Genomic DNA, 16134 nt, shown 5'->3' with positions numbered 1-16134 from the left:
CTTCAGTTACTGCTGTTGTAAAGATACGGCGTGAGTCCTCCATACTTTCTGGCCCACAGTGAAAAGAATTCTGAATTTGAGCATCAGAATACCTAGCTTCAAGGTCCCACTTTATCACTGTGAGCTATTTAACCTTCAGCATGTCAAATCAGAAAAGTTTTCCTAACTAAAATAGAGGTAAAATACTACTTTGTGGATTTATGTGAGGATTGAGTAAGACAATGAATATAAAAGATCCTGATAGAAACAGATTGCTCAATAAAGTAATTCTGAAAAAGCTGAGTCAAAAATCTTACCAAGGTGAATAAAAATCCATGACAGTACATGTAAGATATTATTGCCAACTCCTCCTAGATAGATCTAGAGATGAGCCTAATATTTAGTAGGAAGAATGAAGCAGAGATGAAGTGAAGGAAGAATTTTAATTCACTTTATTTTTAGCTTACATTGCTTTCCTAAATATCTCTTAGACTTTTACATTCTACTATATATGCTAGACAGTGGATAACAGGGAGTCTTGCTCTAAGTGGTGAATGATATTATGTATTTAACACTATACAATCAAACCATCTGTATTAATAAACATGTTGTTACTCCTTCAGTATTTACAATCATCTTTGGTGGCAAAATAGTATGAAATAGTATAAGTCATATAAATCTCATGATTATTTCACTTACCTATGTTAAAAAGGCCAGGATCTACCTCCCCAACGGTTGAGATCATCTTTTCCTCAAACATCTACTCCCACACCCCCTGTAAGACCCTAAATACTGATGAGCTAGAGGCAAAAGAAACTCTATGTTATGAGACTGGCACCAGGACCTTCATACTTGGAGAGAAGGCAAGGAGAAGACTCCAGCTAGGAGTGTACTGTTAGCCAGTGGACATCAATAGGGAAGGATGAGGGCACCATGAAAACTGACTCTAAAAGTCCAGGGCCTGGAGATAAGGGAGCAGAGGAAAAGGTTGTGGTAAGGGAGGGTGGGAAAGAATCAGCTCAAGAATTTTGCTGTTCTTACTGGCTCTCACCTTTTGGGTACGTAAAAGTAAAAGAGTTCATAAACCAAACTCAGAGTTTTCCTAAGAAATCACAGATACTCTCCTGCCCTATGGTTCCCACTGGCCTGGACAACTGGCATAGCCTTGTTTTCCCAGCCTCTAAGCCACCCTTCCCCCACCGTCCTATTTCCATATTGACACCAGGGCTATCTTTCTAATTCGAAATTCTTTTGCCACTTCCCTGATGACATACCTTCACTGGTTCCCTGGTGGTGTTTTTTTTTGTTTTTTTTAAACATCTTCACTGGAGTATAACTGCCCCACAAAGGCGTGTTGGCCCCCGCTCCACAACAAAGTGAATCAGCTATACATATACACACATCCCCACATCTCCTCCCTCCTGCGTCTCCCCACCATCCCACCCCCCCAGGGGGTCACAAAACACCGAGCCAATCTCCCCGCGCCACGCGGCTGCCTCCCACCAGCTATCCACCCCACGTTTGGTAGTGTGCACACATCCATGCCACTCCCCAACTCCATCCCAGCCCACCCCTCCCCCTCCCCGCATCCCCAAGTCCATTCCCTAATAGGTCTGCGTCCCCACTCCCTTCCTGCCCCTAGGCTCTTCACGACCATCCCTTTTTAGATTCCACACACACGTGCCAGCATACGGTACCTGTCTTTCCCTCTCTGACCCACCTCACTCTGCACGACAGACTCTAGGTCCATCCACCTCACCACAAACAACTCAACGTTGCCTCTTTCCATGGCTGAGCAACATTCCATTGCATATATGTGCCACATCCTCTTCATCCATCCGTTGATGGACACTTAGGTTGCTTCCATGTCCTGGCTATTGTAAATAGAGCTGCAATGAACATTTTGGTACATGACTCTTTTTGAATTATGGTTTTCTTATTCCCTCGTGTTTTTAAGATAGAATGCAATTCCTTGGCATGACTGTATCCGTTATCTACTGCTGCATAAAAAATTATTCCCAAACCTAGTGGCTTAAAACAACAATAATCACTAATTGTCTCTCATGGTTACTGTGGGTATAAATTCAGGCAGAATATAGCAAGAGTGGTCTGTTCTGCAGTATCCAGGGCCCTGCAAAGAGACTCACTGGCTAAAATCATCTGGAGTCCTGTTCATCCCACGTCTGATGGCTGATGCTGGGGCCAGGAGCCAGAACATCTACACCAGGCCTCTCCTTTTGACCTGGCCTTCCTCACAACATGCTGACTTCTAAAGACAAGGGTCCAGAGAGAGAGGGAGAGAGGCAGGAGGAGAAGGGGAGGAGGAGGAAGAAGAAGAAGAAGCACACTGGACAGAAGCCATATTGTCTTTTATGACCCAGCCTTGGGAGTCATGCAGCATCACTCCTGCCATGTCCTATTGGTCAAGAGGTTATAGAGGCAGCCCAGGTTCACAGAGAGGGAACAGAGACCCTGCTTCCAGATGGAGGAAAGCAAGATCCTGTGGAATGGGATATATAATTGTGAGGTCACCTTTGAAAAATACAATCTGCTGTATGGCTTAACCTGACCCTTCATCTCCAGCTTACCTTTCCAGCCTCATTTCCCTCTACTCCTTGCCACTCACCCTACACTTTCCATACTGATCTATTTTGTTTAGTTTTTTTCTTTGACGATGACAAACTTTTCCATGCCTCTGAACCCTTGTATATGGTACTCCTTATGCTTGGAATGTCCTTCCTTCTCCCTGTTAACTCCCTAGTGAAAACCTTCTCATGATTCAAGTCCAAGTTCAAGCTGTATCCCTGTAAAGGCTTCTTGTTCCACCCAAAGAAGGTTAACTATTCTCTTCCCTAGGCTTCTATATATGGTATGTACCTCTCTGTCTTACAGTATTATCTGGTTGAATTTTTATCCTCAACAGACTATGAGCAACTCAGAGAAAAGGACCAAGACTTGTTCTTTTCCTTTTGTTGTTCTTTTTTTTTTTTCACATTTCCCTTGTTCTCTCCTGAATGCCAGATATTTAACACGGTGCTTAACACAAGGTCCTCGCTCATTAAATGTGACTTGAATGGCAGAACAAAACTTGAAGGCAAACTTTAGAAAATTGCCATTTCAAGGGCAAGGTGGCTCCCTTGAACTTCTATTGCAAATATTTTTTTCCATTTCTACTATTGCCTGAAATAGTTTACTTTTTTTTTTCAATAACAAAAGAGTTTATTCATGGGATCTTAAGAATTCCAGTTGGGAAGACACAGATTTGGGAGACCCCAAAGGAGTGTTTGGGGGAAGAGAAAGAATTAGGGGCTTATAAGAGAAAAAGTCACAAAGTTGTTAAAAGTTGCCTAGTGATAAAATAGTTTACTTTTTTAAGCTTTACATTTATGAGAGAGAGAGAGAGAGAGGGGGAGGGAGGGAGGAAGAGAGAGAGAGAGAGAGAGAAGGGGGAGAGAGGAGGGGGAGAGAGGAGGGGGAGAGAGAAAGCTGAGTAGAAAGTAGAGAATGCTGTTCAAGGCAAAACACTGTCTCAGTCAAAGTGTGAATGAAGACAACAAAGCCATTTCTATGCATCTAGGGAAGAAAGAGTTTAGAACAAGAACACACTGGCAGGATGAAGGAGTGAGGACACCAACAAGGAGAGCAAGAAAGCAAAAAAGAAAGGCCGTGAACACCACAGCAAATTCTGCTTCACTCACAATTTTGCTGTCAAGCAAATCTTGCTCTTCTTCAGCTGTTTCTGGAGGACTAGAAGCCTGGGGCAAAAGTACTCCATGTTCTGCCTGGTTCCTCAGCAGGAACATAGCCCAGGACTTTTCACCCTCTCTTGCCCTTCCACTGCCCCCTCCAGCCCTGCTGTTGTGCCCACAGGGCTGATGAGGGTGGGGGGGAGGCCCTCCCTGCATGATCACTTACCCCCAGGAGCCCCCAGGTGGCCCTTAATATCTGGCTCTAGCATGAGATTGCCATGAGGTCTGCAGTCCCATTCACAGCTACCTTCCTTTCTGGTCCCTCCATTCTGGTCCTGGCCCTCATTTTCTGGGCTTCTGCAACCAGTATGTCTCTTTGGACTTAAGTTTCTTCATCAGGCCCCCAAACCACCTGAACACGATAATGCTCTGGGGAAGCCCAAGTTTTTAATCACACAGACTCTGGACCCTTCCTTGGGAGACAATCCAGCAAGCCTGGGAGGAAACTAGGAATCTCTTATATTTACAACTGATGAGAAGAGTTTAGAAAAGCCTAGACTAGATGACCACCAATTCCCTTGTTGGGCTTCAATAAATGGTCTTCATCTAAATTATCTCTTCTGTAACACATGGTTATACGATTAACCCTCCAAAGTCACAGCTCTGATCAAGGAGTTTGGGCTTCATCCTGTAGGCATTGGGAAGTCACTATGAGAAGAGTACCATGATCAGACTTAAGATGTGGAAAGGCCACTCTATGTAATATAAAGGGTGTTACAAAAGGAGAAGCAGTAAGGACAAAAGCATTACAATAGTCCAGAAATCCTCTTTTCCAATTAGTGGCTTGGAGCAATCCTGCTTCCCTTATACCACAGGAACTCATCTGGTATCACTTAATTTTAACTGAAATTCTTTGTTATCATGCACAGCTACATATGCTATTCAAGAGATGGGGAGGACTGGGACCAAAGCAGCAGCACTAGAGGTGGAGAGAAAGGGCAGGACAGGGGAATGATAGTGAGATAGAAGATATAGAACTTGGTGAAGAAAGGATTAACACAGAGACCAGTCTGTGCCTTGTAAGGTATTGTAGCCAGTGGAGTGAGAGTGAGAGCTTACCTCTTTTTTAGTAGCACCTTCAGGCATCTCACCACCCCTTCTTTTTCATCATCTTGTTTCCTCCTGCAATGGCCCTAGGAATTTCTCCCATTCCTGGGAATCCTTTGATTCATGCATAGACCTTTTGGACCTTTCTCTCCTTTTTCCTGGCTATTTACAATGTTGAATAGCAATAACTTGCATATCACGTTTCTCTAGGGCTTGCTACCACCTAACCCGTATAATATCCCACAGTAAAAAGGCGAGATAGAAAGCTGGTTTATTCTAGCTCCCCATTCTACTAAATCAATTTCTTAGCTTATCATCTAGGCTATGTCCTAAGCCTTCCTTTACAGGCACGTTAGACTTTTCTTTTCCACGATTTACTTCATTCTTCCTGCCACCGTGCTAGTCTAGGTACAGCTCAAATGCCATCCTTCTGATTCCCATGGAGACATAACCACTCTCTCTTCTGATCTCTATAGCTCTGTACACCTGTTAGAGCATAATGCCTCAACTGTGCTCCCTGCTGGCCTGAACACAGAGCTCCTTGTTGTGAGACACTGGTTTATGCACTTTTATAGTCCTCAGTTCCTAGGAGTTCTATGCTTGTTTTTGTTGGATTATGAAGATGTAATGACCACATTTTACTGAAACCACAACTTGTTTAGCTCAACCGTGCCCTAGTTCTTTATTCCACAGTTGTGAGAATAGCTTTGTAACATAGATTAAAAATTGGAATAGTTTTCCTTTTGTAGTTAAAAAAATAACAATGCGGATCTCCTAATTCGAAGTTTGGCACTTTTCATGAGGATACAGTCACATTAGCTTGGACATTTTCTATTGGAGGAAGTAGGAGACATTTCAGTGGCTCAACACAGTGAGTAAGGGAATAATCAGGACTAGAATTTGGGTTTCCTGAATCCGGATCCAGTGCCTTTTCCATATTGAAATAAGGTAACCAAACAGAAAATTATTACAGTATAGAGAAGACTCTAACAACCTCGACTCAACCTGTTAATAGTACATGAAAACCACTTTACAATGAACAGCCAATTAATGTATTGAGTTCAAATTAAAACAGTGTTTCTGGAAATAATTTACATGCCTTTTTCAGAGAAAACTTTAAAAATATGCAGGAGGATTATCATAGCACAATGAACAATAAGAGAGCAGTGCAAACCAACCAAGTGTCTCTGCAAAGTCCCATAGAATCAGAACAGAAAGAAACAGTGATCTCATAAGCCCATAGAGAAAAGCAGCTCCCTGTATCTGGACCCACCCCTAACATTTGTGGGGTCCATATAAAGAAGAGAAATGAAGACCCAACCACTGTACATTTAAATATTTTACAATTTTTAACTAGACTTATATATCCTTAAATATAAGGTTCTCTTCTGCTTTAACCAATAGACCTTCATGATGGCAAAATGTTTAAATATGTAAAGTTATACTTTTTATTTGACTGAAAGTCAGCAAAATATCAAGACTACTGAATTTCATTATTATTGGGTATGTCTTAGTGTTCTGTTGATGTGCCAGCAGTGTTTGGGTAAGTAATACAGTAAAGACATACATGACTCATAATTATATATTTATTCCACAAAAATGCACCTTTTGCCTTTATTTCATCAAAATCACTATATTGTTATAACCAAGATTTTCACGTAATTTGGTGATGTTGACAGAAATAATTTAAAAGTTTCTTTTAAAAAAGAATTTGAAGTCTACACATTTGAATATATTTCATCAAAAATGTTAATTAAATGAAAATAGAAACATTAAAGTATTTCTTATATTTTCAAAAAAGTTATTTTTTCTAAAATATTTAAAATTTTTAATTAAAATTAAAAGGCAAAATAGAAATTAAAATTAATGAGTATCAAACAGTAAAATTATTGTTTTAAAATATATAATTATATCTCATAAAATATTTTTATAGAAATAAAACTATTAGAAATTCTAGAGTATAATGTCCGTCTAGTTGTCAAGTTAAAGCAGCACTATCATGCTTAATGCATGTTATGTCTAGACCTACATATTATACAAATTTTAGAGTATTATAAATTATTTAATGTTGCAGAATATTCCTCAGTTCATAGAACTGTTAAGAATACCTACCATGTTCATTTGTGACAACCTTAAAAACCAACAATTGGAACACAAAGAGAAGCAAGAAAACGGACACTTGGCACTCTTGGGAAACAATACTTCCACTTTCAAAGAATCTACTGCATTCATGCTCTCTGAGAGAAAGGATCTGGTAAGTGAATTCATTTGTCTTTCCTCTCATCTCTGTGTTGCACTGATCAAATCTGCCTGCACTCTAATGATGACAGCCACTTAACACACTAATCTTCCAGCATGCGAATGCTGTCTTTTGTAAGAGATGAGGAAGAGCATTTCCTCGGGACCTGAATGGTGTTAGTTGTGATTGTGGGTATTTAGGTTTATGAACACTGAGAGTCAGATCCTGAATGACAGAGCTGCTCGTGTATTCTTTACTGAATTTGTTTTTTGTGTATTTGTAACTGCGGCCCCTCTACAGCATGAGTACCAGGGCAGACATTCCTCTTACTCAGATATTGCTTATATGGTCTCCTCTCAGTCCCCCTGAGCACATGAGGTGAACTTTTTCCCCCTTCTGTCTTTTTTTGTGCTCCTTACATCACTGAGAATAGTGTAGGGAAGAGTTACTCACATTGGCACTGTTTTTCAGATACTGAAAAGTGTTAACTGCCCTTGAAACACATTAAATCTTGTGGACCTAAGTACATTTGTTGTCAGTTTTGAAGATTTTCCTTACAAGGATCAAGCTGTGAATTTCTTGAGGTGTGACCTTATAGTTTTCTTTTTCATACTCCCAGGGAGTCTTGCCAGTGCTGGGTACATAAAAGGCCATCAATATTAGACATGCGAATATTGCAGTGGCTCATTTTTAGAATATTTGATTAGTGTGCACTTGATACTCTAACAGGGATATCGGGACTTTGCATTTGTATAATTGAAAGTAAGAAATATGGTCTTTTAATAGTCCAAGTGTCAGCTTGAATATAAGGAGTAAAATGGAAGGAAAAAAAAAAGACTTTTAAGGCTCCAGTAGAGTAGCACACACATGTCTTGAAATACTCTTACCTGCAGACATAGGTCCAAAGTCACTTGTTTAATTCTTGCTTTGACATGGAAGGTATCACATGCTTTAGAAGTGATTTCTGATTATTTTCCTCACATTCTTGCCACCTCTAATTCAAGTGAATTCTAGCTCTCACCCACCTTTCCTGAAACTCAAGTTTTTTTTTAAAATTACTAAAAATGCCTATTCCTGCATAGCCAGAGAAGTAAAAACCGAATTTTAATAACTGGAAATATTGTGGAAATTCATTTTAGATTTCTGAATTATCTAGAATCCAAATATAACTGACAGGGACTTCCCTGGCGGTCCAGTAGTTAAGACTTTGCCTTCCAATGCGGGGGATGTGAGTTCAGTCCCTGGTCAGGGAGCTAAGATCCCACATGCCTTGCAGCCAAAAAACCAAAACATAAAAAAAAAAAAAAAAAGAAGCAATATCATAACAAATTCAATAAAGACCAATATCAAAAGCAACAATTACAACAACAAATATAACTGACTATTGGAACATCTAGTTCCCAAAATAATGTCTGGCCATATCTTTAGATATATAAAATCACATGAATTTGGGATGATCCTAAAGTATATTATAGTAAATTAAAGGTTTTGTTTAATTTGCAATATTAATTTTCTCATTGAGTTCATTATCTTAGGCATTTTTAATGAAAAACACAGGTTAGAAAAACAATAATTTGAGATTACAATCTAGACATGTAATTTTCATATTGAAACGTATATTTGGATATGTATTTCTTTTGCAATTCTGATTTCCATATTTCTCTGGAAAGGCAGCTCTCTCTGGACAGCATATTGCTTTTGGTAGGTTAGCAGGCCCATAAAACTCCTTAAGAGCATTATAGTATGCAGAAATGTTAAAACTGAAAGCTCAAGCTGTTTTAGTTATATAACAGACACTTTTCTTTTTTCGTAGTAGAAAAGTTTGCGTCTTTTCAACTGGCAAGCAGATGTTACCCTGGTGCTGCCTCCATATTCATTAGCCTGTAATGAATCTATTAATTGAATATGTAAGTTTGGCTAATTAGATGTAAGATATTTCTTCAGATTTAAAGGGTAGTAATAAAAAATTTAAACTGCAACACCAGATCAAGCATTTAAGGGTTGATAAATGTGAACTGGAAAGTGCACAGTTCCAATATAAATTAGTTAATTGCCTCTGTTAATTTAGGTGAATTACATTAGCAGAAAGGTCAATCCATTTGAGGCTTGATGTGTTTTTCAAATAGTAAATTAAAAATAGCAAATCAAAGAGCACTACAAAGTGAGAAGCAAGGAGTCCACTTTTCCAATCCAGGGGCTGCAGAGTGGACTCAAGTAACCCCACAGAGTTAACATTCTGTGGGTTAACCAGTGGTTCTCTAGCTGGGCTGTGTCTTATAGACACCAGAAAGCTTTGTTAAAGATATCAATGCCTTGGGCCCCACCTCAGACTAATTGAAATCTCTGGAGATTGGACCGGGCATTCGTATTTTTAAAAGCTCCCTAAATTATTATAATTGGAAACTGGGCTGAAAACCATTGGATTATTCCATGAATGTAATAGCAGGAGTAAAGTGGCAGGTCGATGGCAGGTATGTAAGCATTAGTAGTGTCAAACTTAATGCTCTCTTTTGTTCTTAAGTGGGGAAAAAAATAAACTGCCCTTAGTCCCTAGTGTGTTTTCTCTTCTGGCTAGGCCTGTGCCAGTCTCTTACTTGAGAACATATAACTAGGATTTGGGAAGTGGGAGGCAATCCAGGTATTTGCTTTTGGGAGTTCCAGTTCTACAAGTAGTTACTTACTGGATAACATTAGTTATCTTCACACTAAAAAATGTCAAAGGAGTTCTTTGTTGGGCCATGTTTTGGAAAATGTTACCTTTATCACTTGTGTCTTATGTCCCTCATAGCACCTGGAAGAGTATTAGGCCTATGGAAAGCCCCAACAAAATTATTTGTAATAGGTTGTCTCCTTTCTGATATCACTTTCTTTCACTCTCATTCTGCACTGCATATTCTCACTTCTTTCCTGTCTCATATGGCCCTTGAATTATTTCGCATATGCAGTTACTGTCATTCCACACACTTCTTTTTTGTTCTTCACAGACTCTATGTCAGTGCTTGGCTCATAATGTATCATCAATGAATATTTGTTCAATTGAAGCTATTTGATTGATAGGGGGAGAAAAGAAGTCCTGGTTTAGCAATGTAGTCAAGGAGTCACAGATGCTCTGAAAGGGGGAGTATGTATATCTGAAGCAAGAGACCCTTCCTTTGTAGTCTGGGGCTCGATGTCCAAATTGGATGTCTATATCCTGGCTCTGAATGCCTCCCATTCTTGCCCTGTGCCTTTCACAGATTGAACTGTGGGGTTGAGAAGAAAGATGCTGGCATTCCGCCTCTATTGTCAAGACATCCTCATTATCTTTTCTATGGCTCATTCCAGCAAGTAAAGGAGAACAATGACTGTTCATTTAGCCTCGTTTTCTAATGAACCTGAACCTGGATCCCTGCCCCAAATATCACCAAAGTTCATATGAGGATTACTTATGCCCAAAGACCCACTGGGTAAATGACTGTGTAAGGACAGAAAGAGTTGGGGAAGAAGTTTATATTTTAGAACGGGAGAGTCTTAAAGTGAGTAGTAGTAATGGTTAAGAATTAGTTATGTGTAGACTTGAAGAATTTTTAAAGTAAAAAGAAAAATGCAAACTAAGGAACACAAAAGAAAAACAGAAGAGCAAACTTAGTTACATGCCAACCACTTATCTGGGTGAGGAAAAAAATAAATTCTGGGGCTTGCCTATTAGTAACTCTTCCTCACTCATGATGATAAAAATAGTTGTTTCCAATCTGAGACACACCCATGTGACTTGCTCTGTGATATTACCTTCTCTTAACTATAATGTGAACGGGACTGTAGGGTTCTAAGTACTGCACCTTTTATGGTAAATTTGGCTAATGAACCCTATCTTTTCTTAAAAGTCACAAAGTCTTTTAATGAAAGTCCCTCTCCTAAACTAACTGCAGTGTAAAATTTGTCTGGATCTTGAGGGGTTTTTTTTTCCTCTAAAGTAATTCAGACTAAAACTGTAACATCTAACAAAGATTTATCAGTATTAGACATGTACATTGAATCCAAGCTGTTGCTTTTTAAATGACAATATTCACTTGCACATACATACCATCAACTGCAGAGGGAGCTAATGCCTTTTTCCTCAGGCTCATAAGAAAAGGCTGCAGAGCTGGGATTTTAATTTCTCCCTACGCCTGTTAAGCATGATTATTGATAATGTACTGAGCTCATCTCTGCACCCAAAATTAAGCCTCTAAAACATATATGAGGTGGAACTGGGCTTTACAACAAAGAGGAATCTAGTTTCCACTTTTAAAATAGTCTCCTGAGGCTCTGAAAAGATGGAGGATATATTTTAAAAGGAAAGAATTGTGTTTTGTAACAAAACATGATTTTTGGAGTCATGACCAATTAGGAATCTACTCCCTGCAACCATAAATACTCTTTTTCATAGAATATAGTGACCAGAGGCCACATTGGGCATGGGTACTTAATATGTAGAGAATTTTTATGGTTAATAAATGCCACAATCTCAGCCTCTTTTCTTCTAGATATTGGAAGGAAAAGAATAATTAAGTGAGCATTTAGATCCCAATAAAAAGTTAACATTCACATTAAATTAAAAATATAAGTGAATTTATTTTATAGAAGTTTTCATAATGGGTCGAAAATACTTCGTTAAGCATTTCTGGATAAAAATATGTAAAGCTCTTATAAGCTTTTGTTAATATATTAAATACCATTTCTCTATAAATATACCTTACATTAAGCTTTCCTGTTAGAGTTTTCAGGAAACATTTCAAATAAAGTAGCCAGGCGTATCCCATTTGAGATGAATGAGATCGTTAGGAAACACTTATATCTGAAATAAGCACTGAGATCATTCTGCATACAACCCAAGGGCCCTAATTTTTAAAATATGTCAAACACCATGCCTCTTTCAAATCATTAGACTTAGAGACATTTAAGGAACTGGTTCAATTAACTCAGAAGAAGGCAATGCTATAATGTGTGATTTATTTTTGCAGATAAATTAAAATGCAAGTGTATCTGTTAGAAAAGGTAGGCTGTCATCATGGTTAGTGATGGGAACAGGATGGCAATTAAGCAGGGCCACCTGAGGCTGAAATAGCCCCTAAACACGAAAGATTGAAGTTCAAGCTGGACATTCAGTTATTGTCAAAACCAAAAGTGTTCCTTCGTTGGAAGGAGTCTTTGTGCTCTACTTAGTTTCCCTCATTGACTTCTAAAACATGTTCCTCAGTTTAACAAATACTTTTCCCCTTTAACTGTAATCTGAAGAGAAACCTAAATTGCTATGGTTTCATACCTAAAGTCAAGCTTCATCTCATAAAGCTGATGCCTGAAAATTACAACTTTGCAATTCTACTATTTAGGTGAGGAAATATGAAGCAAGAATTTATTTTTCTCCCTACAACCCCAAGATATTGGCTCCACCAGGCCTAATAAAATGTTTTCACAAGGAAATAAATAGAGCATGCTGTAGCTTATGGTCCCTTGTGCAGGGGGTTTTAAACAAATGTATCCTAAAAAATAGATAATTACAAGTGGGGGAGGGTGGGAGAAGGAAACATTATAAGGGTGGGCAAAAAATACGTTTCTTAGCCAAATCACGGAAAAGACTGAAATTCAAAATGTTAGAAACCTGAAGATAAAGACTGCTACTTCAACCATTGTTGAAATCTATGGAGGAAATGAGAGGACAACAAAACAAGATGATAAAAAGAGAGAGAAAAGGAAAGAAGAATGTGAGAAGAGATTTTAAGGCAGCTTTGAAAGTAACAGCAGAATAAATTCTACTAATAGAAACCAAGAAGACTGAAGTACTTATAATTCACTATTCTTTTCTGCTAAATCTTGTCCTGCATCTTGAATTAGAGTTTGGACAAAAAAATGGCCACAATCATGAGCTGAAGATAGGGGGAAAAGAGAATGATCATGCAAAGAAAAAAAATCTTAGAAATCTATGAACAGAAAAGCTTATAGTAAAAGATGGGGAAAAGTGAAACAAAACTTAAGATCAGGAAGAGAAAATGTCCCTCAATCAGAGAGCTTAGGAAAGTTACATTCATTTACGGTTGAAGTAGTCAGCGGAAATGGAAATGTTTAGGAGAAGAAATGTTTTGGATATGTTTAGGAGAAGAAGCCAAAAGATCCTCACTTTCTTGCCTGAACAAGAAGGGAATCTCTTATTATTCTTCCTCACTGTGTAAAAAACGCTAATAATTCTATCATCCTATTCCTTCCAGCCATGGTGATGGAACTGGAGTTAGCACACCAGAGTTAGGTCAAGGGTGAACACACCCTGTCATATACTTTGTGGAGAATATAAATCAATGGTTTCTGGTTTGTGATAGTCTTTCTTTTTTTTTTTTTTAGTTTTTTTTAAACTTTATTGTATAAATATATTTATTTATGACTGCGTTGGGTCTTCGTTGCTGTGCACAGGCTTTCTCTAGTTGTGGTGAATGGGGGTTACTCTTTGCTGCAGTGCGTGGCCTTCTCATTGCGGTGGCTTCTCTTGCTGTGGAGCAAGGGCTCTAGGCGCACGGGCTTCAGTAGTTGTGGCACACAGGCTCAGTAGTTGTGCTACACAAGCTTAGTTGCTCTGTGCCACGTGGGATCTTCCCAGACCAGGGCTCGAACTCATGTCCCCTGCATTGGCAGGCGGATTCTTAACCACTGCGCCACCAGGGAAGTCCCTGTGATAGTCTTTCTTGACAATATTCATTTATCAGTTTATCAGTTTCCCTTTTCTCTTCCTCAGAATCTTTTGATGACTTGTCCTTCTCAGTGCCTCAAGAATAAAGGCCCTTACAACCTTGAGTCATCTGCCTTGCCAGCCTCATCTGCTGCTCCCCCAGCACCACTGATGTCCTGTAAAAAGCATTCTCACATCTCTGCACCTTTGCTTTTGTGGACTCTTCTTCCTATACTGTCCTTCTCTCCCTTGTTGAAGCCTGACCTTTTAAGGCCTAGCTCAAAGATCAGCGTCCCCAGAGAGCTGGCCTCTTCCTTGATGGGGCACCCAGATCATGTTGTTGATGCTCTTTTGTAACTTTTCCCCACAGCCTCTCATAGTCAGTGATCTCCCTCTCCATGGGGAAGGGCTTAAGCTCACTAACGTCCAGGGCTGTCCATCTTGTTTGTAAACAAGTCTCTAGCACCTTGCCTTGCATTGGAAGGTGCAAGCATGTTTGTAGAATTGTTCCACAAGCATCACTGATTTCCCTTGCTATAGACTTCTCCCTCTCCTCACCTAACCTTACTTTTTATCTCTCAGTTGTATCTCTAACCCTATAAGGTTTTCATCTATTTCATGAACATATTAAGGCATAATTTTTGGCCATAGAGATCCCCTGTGAATTGAAATCTTGTAACTGCCTAAGCTAAGGTTCCTAGTTTCTCAAGAAAAACCAAACCAAAACAACACAAAAACCCAATTCACTCTGGTAACCTTGTGTAGATAACTCTGGGTTCTGAGAGGCTGGAAGTTATTTCTTTAGACTTAATACTAAAATGAAATATTTAGGTCTATTTCTACTGTTGTTTAGTATCCAAGCAATGAGCATAGGGCAGTTTTAGTTACTGAAAGTATCTAAGGCAGGATCTTTTCTGGCTGACACTTAACATCCAAAGAATCAGTAGGCCTCCGCCAGGCTTACATTGAGAGTTAGGAAGGGAAGCGACCTATAAAGGTCTTTTTATTTGGACCCCAGATTTAGCGCATGGAGCCCAAAGCCCATTCTGACATGGGGTGTCTGTTCTTGACGTAGACCTACATACTGACCTCTAGCGTCCCACAAACTAGAAGACCTGTTAGAGCTACAGAAACGCTTAAATTAGGGGGGGTATAGGTATGGGAGCTCAACCCCAAAGGGGCAATTAAATGAGAAGCCCAGTGTCTGGCGGGATGATAGCTGTTAGCGTGAAGAACAACAGAAAAGCAAAACTGGTGTATCCTTATGTGTTTGGGGGCGAGGAGAGTACGGGCTGGAAAGAGGGATGCGAGAAAGACCAGAGGGGTCAGTGCAACTTGCAATTCCCCAGAGCGTACCAGGGCCAAGGCTCCATCCTCCCAGCGCAGCCCAAACCGCCCGGGGTGGTCCCGGCCAGCAGAGGGCAGCAGCTGGGCGGGAGAGTCCTGGCGAGGGCCGCGCGGCGTCGACAGGCTCGCGGGGATACTCATTTTGAGTGTGGGGCGAGAGACTCGCGCCCATCACTACTCGTACCCTACCCTGTGGCCACTGCGCGCTTCAGCCCGCGTTTCGGGAAGTGCGTGTGCGCGGGGACTGGGGTCGCTGCGGAGGGCCGGGCGCACATGCCCGGGGAAGGAGAGCGGAGAGTGTCCCGCGGGTCCCCGGGAGAGAAGGGGAGACGGGTTTCCGCGGGCGCCGGGCGGTAGGGGATCTCCGCGTCCGCTGCAGCGTCGCTCGCCCCATCCTCTGCCGGGCCCCCTCAGCGCCCCAGGCTTCTCCCGCCGACACCGCGACCCGCTCTCGGGGCCGCGTCCGCACCGGGCCGCTCGGGTCCCCCGCCAGCCCCCGCTCGGCTTCCGGGACCCGCGCCCCATATCCACCAAGGTGCGCTTTCCGCTGACACTGCCCCGGCCGGAGCGAGGCCAGTCCACCCAGCTGAGACCCGCGCGGCCGCGGCGCAGGTTTGCGCTCCCGCCGTCGAGGACTGCGGCGGCCGCGTGGGCGTGGGCCGGTCCCTGCGGCCAGGGGGGACAGGGGTACGGCAGGCGCACTTGACCGTGGGCCCCAAGCGTCCGAGCCGCGCTGCTCCGGCGGCGGGCTTTATGTAAATCGGGGCTGAGCCGGGGCGTCCTAGGTAGGATGGACCAGCCCCCCGCGCCTCGGCCCTCACGTCCAATAAGAAGAGCCCCAGCTTGACACCTGCCTATATACAGGCGAGCGCGCCCCTGGCTCGCGGACCGAGCGCACATCCCGCACAAACCACGCCGCGGGCGAGCGAGACCTCGGCCCGCCTTCATGACTTCCAGTAAGATCGAGATGCCCGGCGAGGTGAAGGCCGACCCCGCCGCCCTCATGGCGTCCCTGCACCTCCTGCCGTCGCCCACGCCCAACCTCGAGATCAAGTACACCAAGGTAAGGCGCCGAGAGGGCCTGCCGTCCACGGAGA

At 41.6% G+C, this 16134-nt stretch overlaps 1 protein-coding gene across 1 annotated transcript in view; it reads left to right on the top strand.

The window, feature by feature from the left end:
- Window positions 1-16134, top strand: part of ALDH1A2 (aldehyde dehydrogenase 1 family member A2) — a 333819-nt gene that overhangs the window by 221970 nt on the left and 95715 nt on the right. The window contains exons 4-5 of the mRNA XM_027123141.1: window positions 6862-7029; window positions 13757-16100. Of these exons, the coding sequence (XP_026978942.1) occupies window positions 15984-16100 (117 nt within the window). The 5' untranslated portion in view covers window positions 6862-7029; window positions 13757-15983. The remainder of the gene's footprint in view (window positions 1-6861; window positions 7030-13756; window positions 16101-16134) is intronic.

This window comes from Aethalodelphis obliquidens, unplaced genomic scaffold (genome assembly GCF_003676395.1).
Source record: "Aethalodelphis obliquidens isolate GAN/ISIS:26980383/991018 unplaced genomic scaffold, ASM367639v1 scaffold26, whole genome shotgun sequence".
Lineage (NCBI taxonomy): Eukaryota > Metazoa > Chordata > Mammalia > Artiodactyla > Delphinidae > Aethalodelphis > Aethalodelphis obliquidens.
The sequence above is the reverse complement of the archived record's forward strand: the minus strand, read 5'-3'. Positions and strand labels throughout refer to the sequence as shown.